General features: G+C 36.8%; 1 protein-coding gene across 1 annotated transcript in view; it reads right to left on the bottom strand.

The window, feature by feature from the left end:
* The window catches only part of RGS6 (regulator of G protein signaling 6), a 714417-nt gene that overhangs the window by 664756 nt on the left and 35366 nt on the right, over positions 1–14295 (bottom strand). The window contains 1 exon segment of the mRNA XM_069092090.1: positions 8777–8883. Coding sequence (XP_068948191.1) covers positions 8777–8863 — 87 coding nt within the window. The 5' untranslated portion in view covers positions 8864–8883.

Genomic DNA, 14295 nt, shown 5'->3' with positions numbered 1-14295 from the left:
CTTCACGGCATTACACAATTTGACTTCAGTCTTTTCTTCTACAATTCTGGTTTTGTTGTTCTTATTGTTTATAGAGGATTGCCATGATTCTACAAAACTGTCTATTCCCAAACACACCTTTGGCTTTTGCCTTTATTCCATCCCTGTTCGTGTTGTTTCCTCTGCCTAGAATGTCCCCATTCCTAAATATTTACCAGTAAAAATCCTACCTATCTTTCCAGGTCCACTTCAGAACACAACCTCTTCCATGAAGCCTTCCTTAATTAACCCAGACAGAAGTAATTTCTCCCACTCCTGAATTCCTAAAGTACTTCAATTGAGTCACACTTACTAACACTCAACCATGTGTTATATTTATTTATATACACATCTACTCCTCTACTAAATTCCGAGGTCTTTGAAGTTCTGGAACATCTATGTGTCCTGTGGAGCACCTTAACCTCAATAGTAAGCCCTCAGTAATATGACTGTTGAATGAATTTTGCCCAGAAATAGAGAGTCCAGAAAGACTGAAAACACAAACAACTCTAGTGAACTAAAATGCCCACCAGTCCTTACTTTGCTAGTAACATACTCAAAACTAGTGGCTGCCAGGATTTCCAATCCTTAATCACTAAATGGGCATTGCCTCAAACACACTGAGACCTGGGAAAGACCTTAGCTTATAAGGGCAAAGTCTCCCGCTCCATCCAGGGCCATTATCTTGCCACTGGACTCTAGATGACTCTAGAGGACAAAGTGAGGTTGGTGACTCTGCACAATCCAGCCTCACTTAAATCCAATTCACTTGCAAGTTATGATGTCACCTTCCTGATGTCATAGATTTCCCTTAAAACTACTAAAAAAATTTTTTTAAATTAGTACTTAAAGGGGGCAACTTTCAATTAATACAGTCAATTCAAGAAATATTTTTTAAAGCAGCTGCTACCTGCATGACACTCTGCCAGGGATATTAACATGGAAATGAAAGACAGAATCCCCTGAATATTTTATTCCCTGACAATGCCAAATTAGCAAACTGTATCTGGATTAACACCATTGTATCTTTAGCAAAGACCAAACAGGAATCATTAGTCATACCATGCTGTTCTTGGTTGTCACAAGCAAATTCCTAAAGGTAAAAGAATTTCATTTTTAAGAAATCTTCTCTCCAGTGAAAAACTTTTTCAAAACATCTACTTTCAGTTACAGCTTTTAAATTTTTCCTTTTCTAGCCACTGCCAATTGGGAATATCTTCAACAAGGTTTCTACAGGTTCCAAAATGTACAGCCATTACAAACAGTGTGTGTGTGTGTGTGTGTGTGTGTGTGTGTGCGCGCGCGCGCATCTGTCTCCACAAGTGAACTCAGGCCTTTTTGTGGCCTTTGACAATGAAGGGAAAAAATATTCTGAAAGAGAAAATGAAGTTTCATACATACCAAAAAGAAAAGTTACACTGATTTTTAAAAATAGCCTATCAAATTTCAGTGCCCTATTCCCCACACTAAAAATACCAACACTTTCTTCCATGTATGCTCATACCACTGAGATGGATTTGACCTATGCACTTTGCTTCCCTAGCAACCCAGGGAGTGGTACATTGTGCTTTTCTTGCTATACTGTCTTATCCTGGGAAAGAAAAAGATGTAAGATCTTTTTCCATGGTATTAAAGAAACTTCAGAAACATTGACCAAAGGAATAATTAATGTGCTTATTTCAAAAGTTGGACAAATTGATCATATAAAATATTTCCCATAAAAAGTTTATATTTTGAGACTTTCTTCATTTAAATATCCAGAAAAAAGAATTATTTTTAAATGAAAAGTAAAACCTATAATTAAGCCCCCCAAAAATTACATTTTAAATTCTGACTTATTTGCTATAAAATCTTTGCTTAAGATTAATTTTTAATGATTTTCTTTTGGTTTAAATAAATACTTCCCTCTCCCCACATTAGCAAACTCCTCACCCTGTAACAAAGATTTTAGCTGGGGGTTGGGGGGCAGTTCAGCAAAATTAACCTACATATCAACAAGTTTGATAATACATGCAATGTTCCACACCCAAAGTTCTGATGGGGTACTTGGGGTGTCTATGTTTGTAACATCAGTTTGTAAAATCAATTTGCAAAACCAGTTTGTAAAATCACATTCCCCCCTCCCCACCACCACTCCAGCCTCAGAGCATTAACTCTACCCCTTCCCCCTGCCAGCACTCTGCCCAGCAACAATTCATGAACTGTTTATTTCTGCTTGGAACAATAACAAGCTACACCTATGAATCCTTCACTAAACCATCTATAAACATTTTAGCTTAGGCAAATGTTATCTCCCCATAGTATAGTGGCCAGCTGTATCTATGAATCCTTCAATGCACTATCTATAGGTTAACTCCTCAGCCTTGGTTCCCAACATCCATCTTGTCAAACTTGACACTGATGGGTGGCAGACTAGGCACTTCTCAGTCAGCCCTGACTGCTAACTGACTTAGTGACGTTTCAAGCCTAAAACCACACCTCCAGGTAGCCCCTCCTTGGGCTATTTCCCAGTGAATTGTGGGCAATACACCTTGGAAGTTGACATTAAAAGTGCAAGACCTTTTAAGCACTGACCACTCCTTAACTCCTCCCTAATCCCACCCTTATTCACCTAGTTAGCATAATTGACATCTGGTTTACTATTGTAACTCTTTATAAACTATACCTATGACTTCAAGTATGCAGGTTCCCTAAGACCTCCTGCCTGCTGTATAGAGTAACAATAAACTTTTACAATCCTGACTTAAAAGATTGCTTGGGTCCTATGAATTCATTCCAGACTACCCACTCAGGGACTCTGGTCATTGGAGCCCCTGTATCACCTATCACCCCCTCATCAGTTCCACTTTTGAAAAGAAAAGAGGGTAGTACATTTTATCTCTTTTCTGGGGCCAAGCGTGGTCATTACAGTTGCAAAAAGGTGGTCCATTTCTTCTTTTTATTCCATTGTATATTGTTATGAATCATTGTGTATATTTTTTCTTGGTTCTGTATACTTCGCTCCTATCAGTTCATATTAAGTCTTGAAGTGCTTCTCTAAATTCTTCAATGTCATCATTTCTCCAGTCCCATTAACATTCTACTACATTCATGAATACCTATTTGTTTAACTATTCCTCTGTACGTGGCCGTTTAGCTTTTTTTCCCAATTTTTTGCTACTACAGAAAGTGCTACTGTGAATATTTTAGTGGACATAGGACTTTCATACCACTCTTTGATGTTCTTGGGATACATACTTTGAGTTAACACTTTAAAAGTTAAAGTAACAGTAATAAAGCTGAGATCATGAATAATTTAAAAGGAAGAATAAAAATAAAGTATAATTGCTTCTTTACTATAAGACCACAAATTTTTACTGTTAAAAGGGACTTTAAATATCATTTAATTCAATTTTTTGTCATTTAATTTAATTAATAATTTAATTCAAATCAATAAAGATGGGGCAGCTAGGTAGGTGGTGGAATGGATAGATTACCAGTCCTGGAGTCAAGAGGACCTGAGTTCAAATCCAACCTCAGACATTTACTAGCTGTATGACCCTGGGAAAGTCATTTAACTCTGCCTCAGTTTCCTCATGTGTAAAATGAGCTGGAGAAGGAAATGGCAAACCACTCCACTATCTTTGCCAAGAAAATCCCAAAAGAGGTCACAAAGACTTGGACACAACTAATCAACTAAACAGCAATGCAACATATATTAAAGACAGAGAAACAAGAGCCTGTCTGTTTAGCCAAATGTGGCAAAATCATGACACCCAATTATCTGGGTTGATGACATCATGGGGATTAGGACCTGAGGCTTCCTAAAGGAGGAACTGTTTCTCTTTCACAGGATCCTTTATTTCTACTGGTGTTCAATGTCCTGACTCCCTGTCTAGTTTTTCCTTCCCCGATCTGACCTGAAGATCTAATTACTCTCTAAACCTGGCCCCATCCCATGCCTATTCTTCATTCCCAGACTTGCCATGCTTCTCACAATTCTGGTTTTCCACCTAAATTCCACAATCCACTGCTACTCTTAGTTACAACATAATGAGCAAAATATGAGACCTGAATCCTATTCTGCATCATAGAAAATATTCCTTAATATTTCAAAGAATATTAACCTGAAAGAAAGATAGCTTATGTTATATCACTAGAGTCTAAGTGCTAGACTCAAAGACAAGCAGTGAAAAAAATTGTGAAACTTGAAATTAGAAGAAAGCCAACAATAACAGCATCTTTACTCAAAAGGAGGCCAAGATCTTTTAAATCTCTTAATCCATTCATGCCCCCAATGTATCAGCAACAGTCTAGTAATGTTTCTGTATAAATACTATTCCTTTCTCTCTCATGCCACAGAAATCTCTTTACCCAGGAAGCTCACTCTACCCTTGGCCCCACACACATTATTAGTACCCTCTGCCCTTGCAGCCTCTCCCTCCTATTAGCTGGCCCCAAAAGAACTTACGTTTTATGGAATAAGCCCAGGCCAGCCATGTCTTCATTTTTCTCCAGGGTAGTCTTTTGACTCTGTGAACTTTGTCTACCATGGCCCTGTGCCAGTTACCTTCATCTCTGCCCCCCACACCCACACCCAACCACCACTTTTCAGTTTCCTTTTGTGTTTTATCTTCCCTCTTAGAATGTAAACTCCTTGAGGGCAGAGACTCATTTGGTTTGTATTTGTATTCTCAGTATTCTTAGCACAATGCCTGACACTTAACTAGTATTTAATCAATGTTTCTTGACTTGACTTACTTTGATCCAGAGGTTCCCAAACTTATTTGTCCTACCACCCCCTTTCCAATAAAAAATTACTCAGTGCCCCTCCCTGGAAATCTACTTTCTTTAACCCTTTAATTTTTTTTTAAATTTGCATCATTCAATATAACTTTTTTAATGACACATCTTAAATTTAATAATTTATTATAAATTTGTGGGATTTTCCAGCATTGAAATTTTGATGACACAATATTGCATCATGCAATTGTATAGTATTGTATTGTAAACAAGTCATTACATGGACATATTCTTATAGATGCATGCTGGACTTTCCAGACAATACACTACAACTCTCCCCTGCCAACACTTCCTTGTTAAGACCTGTCAGCTGCACTGATTGGTTATAATTTTCATTTTATGGAAAATAATGTAATGTAATCATTACAACTTTTAACTCTGTTACACAACAGATGAAACAAGTACAAAAAAATGTTCAAAAAAAAAGCATCCCTAATACAATCTCACAATATTCCTTTAAGAGTTACAAATCTGAGAAAGAATTATATTATTAAATGCTAACTGACTGGATGATTGACTGGGGACCAAGGTTTTAAATGGAGAAGGCTCTGCTCTGTCCATAAACTAAACACTACCCCCTCAGTATGGTCCAGAAAAAAAGTTCCTATTTCCTCAATGATTCAACATTTACTGGCCGTCTTTATTAACCTATATTGTCAGAGATTTGTTAGAAAAAGATGGTTAACTATAGTGTAGGCGTAAAGCCACAATAGGAATGCTAGAATGTCTATTCTTCAAGATACAGGACTTCATCAGGTGGTTACTCTGTCTATATAAAAATCAATCTTTCCTCTACATTACTAGATATTCTTCATGGGATACTATGGCCAGAGAAAATGGCCATACTGTAGCCAACCTGGTAATAAGCTTGTCTGAACTCAACTCAGGAGGGTCCTCAGACCACAGATCCAATCACCAAGAGCATAATTGTTAGGAGCTAGATGACACACACAGTGGAGAGAGCCCTGGCCTTGGAGTCAGAAAGACCTGAGTTCAAAACTGGGCTCAGATACTTGTCACCTGTGTGACTCGGAACAAATCACTTGACCTCAGTTTCCCATCTGTGAAATATGAATAATAATAATAGCATTTACCTTTCAAGGTTATGAGGATAGAATGAGAAAATATTGCAAAAGCACTTAGAACATCCTAATGGGCCATATAAATGCTAGCTATTTAAAAAAAAGAGATATCTAGGTAATGCAGTGGAGAGAATATTGGACTTCTATTCAGAAGACCTGAGTTTATAATTGGCCTGATTTGTTAGATAAAATATTTGTTAGACAAAAATAATTTGTCAGCTATTTGACCCTGGGCATAGTCACTCAAATTCTGACTCAGTTTCCTCATCTGAAAAAAAGGGGATAATAACAGGATCGATTTCCCAGGGTTTTGTGAAGATAAAAAGAGATATTGTTTGTAAAATGCCTTATAAATCTTAAAACCTTATGCTAGCTATGGTTATTTATTATTGCCAGGCTCATACTTAAAACCTTTCTTAGGGGGTTAGAACTGCCACAGTTTGAAATCATAAGTATTTATTAAGTGCCAAGCATTACATTGACTTAAAATATAGGGTCATTTGCAAGCCACATTAAAATATCACTGTAGGGTTTGAGTGGAAGGACAGCACTTGTTACCTGAAGAAAATTCCTGATATGGAAAAAGACAAAAATAATTTAAATAATCACAGTCGCATAGTATGGATGATAATAATAACATTATTATTATTTAAATATCACTTTAAAGTTGGTTAAAGCACCCTATATGTTATCTCATTTGATCTTCACAACAGCCCCATGTGATAAGTGCTATTATTATACCCATTTTCCAAACAAAGGAACTAAAGCTGAGCAAAGGTTAGGAGATTTGCTCAGAGACACACAACTTGTAAGTGTCTGAGACAGGATTTGAACTCAGGTCCTTCTGGCTCCAAGTTCAGCCCTCTCTCTATTATGCCATCTAGTGCAACCCTTACCTGAACAAGATTCCCCTCTCTAAAAGTATGGCGATTTATTGTTGTTGTTCAGTCTTTTTCAGTCATGTCCGACTCTTCATGATATCTTTCTTGGAGTTTTCTTGACAGGGATACTGGAGTGGTTTGCCATCTCCTTCTCCAGCTCAATTTACACATGAGGAAACTGAGGCAAACAGGGTTAAATGATTTGCCCAGCGTCACACAGCAAGTAAGTGTCTGAGACCAGATTTGAACTCAAGAAGATAAGCCTGACTCCAGGCCCAGAGCTCTATCCTTTGTACCATCTAGTTGTCCACTATCAGTAACTAAAAATAGGTTATGGTTTATGGGGCATTTTATGTAAATATGGTACCAACACTGATAAAATATTAAGTCTTCAATGTATTGATTTTTCCCAAACTATGTTTCATGAAGTCCTGGTTTGTTTATTTGTTTTTGTTATAATGCATAAAAGTTTCAGTTCCAGTTAATCATCTAAAAAGGAGTTTCCCCAACCACAGAAGGACTCTCTAACCAGGCTTTGACCCCATTCTACCTTACCATGCCTTGACTCTTTTGTATAATATCATCTATTACTAGAATTAGCACCACAGTCTTTTTTGCTTATCATGACTGTGTAAGCAGATCCCTTCGAGATATATATCACTTATAGTCTCCAATACCTCAATTACTTACAATTACACTTTTAAATCAAAGGACTTGGAAATAGGGCTATTCAGTCATGAATAAAATGATTTGAGAAGAAAACAAAGCAGAAAAAGTAGAAATGTCATCATACTGACACTTCAGAATGGTAGCCATAGGGCAGAGGAGGGAGGGAAGGAAAAAAAAGAAATGTGCATGATAACTTCATTATATACTTAAAAGGAATAGCAAGTTGTACATAATAAATGTGCAATTTCATGTGCAATTTTTTATTATACTATGTTATGGAAATGCTTGTTTTATTCCATAAACTAAAAAATAATAATATAATTGTTCATATAGTCCAAATTTTCTGCTGTGAAACTAAATAGGCTAAATTTCTATAAATGTAATTAATTACTTATAATAGGTATCTACGAGATAGATAAATCTATGAGATTATTTTATATAAATAACATAGAGCACTGGGCTTGGAGCCAGGAAGATCTGAATTCAAATTTAGCCTCAGACATTTACTAGCCTTGTGACCTTGGGTAAGTCGCTTAACATCTATTTGCCTCAGTTCTTCATCTGTAAAATGGGGACACAATGGGAGAAAGAAATGGCAAACCACTCCAGTGTCTTTGTCATGTAGAGTCAGAGATGACCAAACAATTCAACAATGACAACACAGTACTAACACTAATGAAATCACACATCATAGATATATACTAATTAGGAACCCTAATTTTTCACATGATACATGAAAATTTCAGTTCCAGTAAGTCACCTGAGAAGGGACTGGACCAGTCACAGAATGACACCCCAATCAGCCTACAACATCATCCTCCCTTACCAACCTTTGTCTCTAACTTCCACACATCAGGTCAATAGCTCTATAGCCCTTAGTAAAGAAGAGGCTATAAAAGCAACCATCCAACCTGTATCATAACTCTGGCCATAACTGATATTTGCCTCCCTATGTGGCCATGGCCTTAAACACAAAGTTTTGCATTTATAAAGTTCCATCAATAAAATTGAAACCCAAAATGTTCTGTTGCCAAATTAGTTTGGAAAGCACTGTAATACTATATTCAACTTGCAGTAAGAAGGCAATAGGTCACTGTTCACATTGCTTAATTGAGCCTTTACATTCAGACAATAATTGAAAGTATAACCTTTCTCAAAATGTTTTGTTCCACATACTGAAAAAAGTCAATTTTGCCTAGAATCTGAGGGCTCAAAAATCCACTATAATTCGAAAACATACATCAACTAAAACTGGGAACAACATTTTTCCAATATTCAATTCCTTTTCAAACAGCCACATAGAAGTCCATCACCTACAGAGGTATTTTAACCAAAATTCCTTACTTTTCTGTAGACAATCATATTTGGAGTAGTCTCTTCTGGGTCAGCAATAATACCCACTGCACTTTGATCACTGGTTCCCTGAGCCATTTTGAAAGTCTTCACTCACCCTAGAAGGATAATTGAACATGAGATTAATTTATGGGAAAGAAACATTTGAAACAATGAACTGAGTATCTTTCGGCAAGTTGTAAGGAAAAAACAATAGCTCTTTCCCCATTTTTCCTCATAACATTTTTAAGGAATTATAAGGCAAGGATCAGTGAAGAGTTTGGAATCTTACCATCCAAACAGAAGCAGCATCTAATCCTGCCTCTAACATATTGGCTGTGTGATGCTAGATAAACCATTTAACCTCCACATATTCCATAGCCTATCAGTGAAATTAACTTAATATAATACTTGGGGAAAAAAGATTTTGAATTAAAAACAAAATCAATCAGCAGAAAAATTTTATTAAGCTTAAAGGGTTTATATTCTAAGGCAAGACAATTTACACATTATGTATGTGTGTGTGTGTGTATCACATGCATATACAAGGTAACCATGGGTAGAAAGGTACTAAAGCAACTGGGGGTTAGTGGAAACCAGGTAAAAATGTCCTTCTTTCTTTCTTTTGCCTTCCTTCCTTCCTTCTTTCCTTCCTTCCTTTCCTCCTTCCTTCCTTCCTTCTTTCCCCCTCTTGCTTGATCTCATCCTCTCCAAAGAATTCAATTCTATGCAGATAATTTTCTTATCTGTTTTTCTAGCCCTAACTTCTCTCCTGCCCTCTAGTCTTGTATGTCCTATTACCTATTGGACATATCAAGAGCAACATCCCATAGACATTATGAATTCAATATATCCAAAAATGAACAGATTATCTTTCCCCCAAACCCTCTCCTGTTCCAAACATATATTACTAGATAACCATCCTTCCAGTCATTAAGGTTCACAACTTTGGTGTCCTCAACTCCCCACTTTTTCTCACTCCTCACATCCAATCTGTTGGTAAATCCCATCAATTCTACCTTTAAATCATCCCTCTTAATCATCCCCATTTTTCTCCTCTGATAGTGTTACCAGATTGGTATAGCCCTCATCACCTTATACCTGGGCTATTGCAATTATCTTCCCATTCCAATCCATCTATTCAGCTGCCAAAAGTACAAGTTTGATGATGTCAACACCCTAGTCAACAAACCAGTGTTTGGTTTTTAATGCCCTTCACAAAAAAATGCCTCTTCCTAACCTCCTTCTTGAACTTTACTTCCTTCCATATAGTGTCTGATGACACTGACTTCCTTGCTGTTCCTTGCTTGAGACACTCCTTCTCTCCTTTCCTTTTCATTCCAGGTCTGGAATGCTCTCCCTCCTCATCTCCACCTCTTGGCTACTCTGGATTCCTTCCAGTCTCAGATACAATTGTACCTTTTACAAGAAACCTTTTCTGGTCTCATTTAATGCTGCTTTCCCTCTGAGAGTACCTACAATTTATCCTGCATATATGCTAAATATACATAGTTGTTTGTATATTGTCTCCCCCATTAGAATTTGAACTCTGAGAGGGGAGGGAGGAGGGCAAGGAAACAGGGAGGGAGGGAAGGAGGGAGGAATGGAGGAAGGAAAGGTGAGAGAAAAGAAAGAAGGAAGAAACTTATTAAATTCCTACTACATTCAGGTTAGCTAGATGGCACAATGAATAGAGTACCAGGCCTGGAGTCAGGAAGACTCATCTTCATGAGTTCAAATCTGGCCTCAGTCAGTTACTACTTGTGTGACCCTGGGCAAATCACTTAAAATGATCTGGAGAAGGAAATGGCAAACCACTCCAGTACTTTTGCTAAGAAAACTCCAAATGGGGTCATGAAGAGTCACACATGACTAGAGAAGGACTGAGCAGCAACAACGTTCTCCAGATACTTCACCAAGCACTTTACAAACTCTATCCACTGCACCACTTAAGTGGGAGTCAAGATGAGGTCTTTTGAATCCAAATCCAATTATCTTTTTCATTCCCCCATCTATAATGATCCTTTATCAACTACAATTATTATATAATTGTGTCATATTCTTCTCCCTAACTAAATTCGAAGCTCCAGAAGGGTTGAAATTTTGTACTAATTATCTTGTTTTTTCTCCTTCCAAATAGTATTCTGGATATCATAGACATAACAAATAACTGCTGAATAAAGGAATGAATAAAAAATAATCTCTTCTCCTCTATTAGTTAGAATATAATGTAGATATAGAGTTAGATATCATCCCATCACATAAACATTTCTAATTGCATAAAGGAATCAGCATAGTCTTATTTACCTATCACTTAATTTTTAAATCAACATTTCTATAAAAGCCTACTATGGTGCCTTATTGCAGGAAAAGGATGATAACTATGTTCTTGAAGACTTTTCTGGGGGAGTATAAACTGGCACAGATTCTACCATGGTGTGATGGCTAAGTACAGTCCTGGTAACAAATTATATCTGTTTTTTAAGTACAGAGTACAAGAGCTTATCTATTAGGTGATGAATTATTTGGCCATGGCAACTTATGAAACAAATACAATTTCACTATGGCCCCCACTGCTAGGCTCTCCCTTTCTACTGGTGCAGTGATGGTGGTAGAATGCTGGAAAAGCCTAATAATTACAGTTTCTCAGAGCAACTAGGTGGCGCAGTGAGTAGAGTACTGGCCTGGGGTCAGGAGGACCTGGGTTCGGATCTGGCCTCAGACACTTGACACACATACACAAAAACTAGCCATGTGACCTTGGGCAAGTCACTTAACCCCAATTACCCTCCCCTCCCCCCTCCAAAACAAAATAATTACAGTTTCTTTACTTTCTGTAAACATTAGCTTAGCTATTAGTATTCAAAATGTGATCCAGTGACAAACAGAAAACTATACTACCAGAGGAACAAGGCTTTATATAAGACAGCTATGTAGCAATAACTATAATGGAGAAACCAAAAAGCCTAGAAATTACCTCAGCCAGCAATCACTTGATATCTGTGCCATGATAATATTCATATTCAAAAAAAAACATTTTATTAAGAGGAAAGAGAAAACTGTTACAACAGAAGGAAAGAGCAAGAAGAGATAACCTTACTCTCACTAAATTTGGCTTAAGGAGGAAATAACATACACACTCATTTGGGTATCTTACCCTACATGAAAATAGGGAGGGAGGAAATAAGAGGGGGGAGGATAGAAGGGAGGGCAGATTTGGGGAGAGGGTAGTGAGAAGCAAACACTTTTGAAAAAGGACAGAGTCAAAGGAGAAAATAGAATAAGTGAGGGATAATTTATTATAGAATAAATAGGATGGAGGGAAATATAGTTAGTCTTTCACAATATAACTACTATGGAAATGTGTTTTGTAACTACACATGTACAACCTATATTGAATTGCTTATCTTCTCAGTGGGGGTGGGTGAAGAGGGAAGAATGGAAAAAATCTGGAACTCAAGAGTTTTAAAAACAAATGTTTAAAAAAATAGTTTTTTACATCCAACTGGAAAATAAGATATACAGGCACTGGGATATGGAAATCCATCTTGCCCTTCTAGAAAGTTGGGGGGGGGGGGATGGGGGGGATATAAGAGAGAGCAGATTGGGGGAGGGGGTATTCAGTAGGTTTGCTATTTTGGGGTGGGGGTAGGGGAACGACGGGGACAAAAATTTACAACTCAAAATCTTGTGGAAATGAATGTTGAAAAATAAAAATAAATAAATCAATTGGGGGAAAAACAATCACCTTCATTGAGATAGCAAACAATTTGATATAGGTTATACATGTGTAGTCATTTCCATATTAGTCTTGTTGTAAAAGAAAATAAAGACCAAAAGAAAAACTTAAGAAAAAACAAAGTTAAAAAAAAAAAAGATATGCTTCAATCTGTATTCAGATTTCATCAGTTCTTTCTCTGGGGATGAATTGCATTTTTCATCATAAATTCTTCAGAGTTGTCTTGGTTTACAATTGATCATCTTACAATGTTGCTGTTACTATGTACAATGTTGTAGTTCTAATCGTTTCATTTTGCATTACTTCATGTAAGTCTTTCCAGATTTTTCTGAGAGTATCTAGCTCATCATTTCTTACAGCACAACAGTATTGCATAACAATCAAATACCACAACTTATTCAACCATTCCCCAATTGATGGGTGTCCCCTCAATTTCTAATTCTTTGCCACCAGAAAAGAGCAATGAATATTTGTGTACATATAGATCCTTTTCTTTTGTTTTTTAATCTCTTTTGGGATACAGAGCTAATAGTGGTATTGGAGGCCAAAAGTTTTATAGGTTTTATAGGCCTTTGCGCATAGTTCCAAATTGTTCCACATAATGGCTGAATCAGTTCACAATTCTACCAACAATGCACTGGTGTCTCAATTTTCCCACATCCCCTCCAACATTTGTCATTTTTCTTTTCTATCTTATTAGTCAATCTAACAGATATGGGGTAGTACCTCAGTATTGTTTTTATTTGCATTTCTCTAATCAACAGTGATTTAGGGCATTTTTAAAAATATGGCTACATATAGGTTTGATTACTGCATCTGAAAACTGACTATTCATATTTTTTGATCATTTATCAGTTGGTGAATGACCCTTATTTTTATAAATTTGGCTTAGTTATATATTTGAAAGATGAGACCTTTATTAGAAAAACTTACTTAAAATTTTTTTCACAGTTATGATTGTTAACTGTTTTTCCCTCTACCCTATTTCTCCACTGTTACTTCTTTCTATTCTCTCTCTTCTTTCACCCTGTCTCTCCTCAAAAGTCTTTTGCTTTTGACCACTGTCTCACTCAATCTGCCCTCCCTTCTATCACCTAGCACCACCCCCTTCCCTCATGCCCTTCCCCTCCTACTTTCCTGTAGAATAAGAGAGATTTCTATACTAAATTAAGTGTGTTAATCCCTTTTTGAGCCAATTCTGATGACAGTGAAGCTCAAGCATTCTCTGCCCACCTCCCCCATCTTACCCTTCAACTATAAAAGCTCTTTGTTGCTTTTTTAGTCAGATAACTCACCCCATTCTGCCTCTCCCTTTCCCTTACTCCCACTGCATTCTTCTTTTTCATCCCTTAATTTAATGTTTTTACATATAATCCCATCATATTCAACCTGTGCCTTCTATCTATATTTACTGCTTCTAACTGCCCTAATAATAAGAAAGTTCTCATGAGTTACAAGTGTCATCTTCCCATGTAGGAATGCAAACAGTTTAACCTTATTAAGTCCTTTATGATTTCCTTTTCCTGTTTACCTTTTTATGCTTCTCTTGAGTCTCATATTTAAAAGTCAAATTTTTTATTCAGCTCTGCTCTTTTCATCGGGAATATTTAAAAGCCCTCTATTTCATTGAATATCCATTTTTCCTCTGAAGGATTATACTCAGTTTTGCTGGGAAGATCATTCTTGGTTGTAATCCTAACTCCTTTGCCCTCTGGCATATCATATTCTGAGCCCTCAGACCTTTTAATGTAGAAGCTGCTAAATCTTGTATTATACTGACTGTGGTTTCATG

This window comes from Petaurus breviceps, unplaced genomic scaffold (assembly GCF_028583685.1).
Source record: "Petaurus breviceps papuanus isolate PSGF00001 unplaced genomic scaffold, PetGlider_PUasm1.0 189, whole genome shotgun sequence".
Taxonomy (NCBI): domain Eukaryota; kingdom Metazoa; phylum Chordata; class Mammalia; order Diprotodontia; family Petauridae; genus Petaurus; species Petaurus breviceps.
This window is presented reverse-complemented; position numbering and strand designations above follow the sequence as displayed.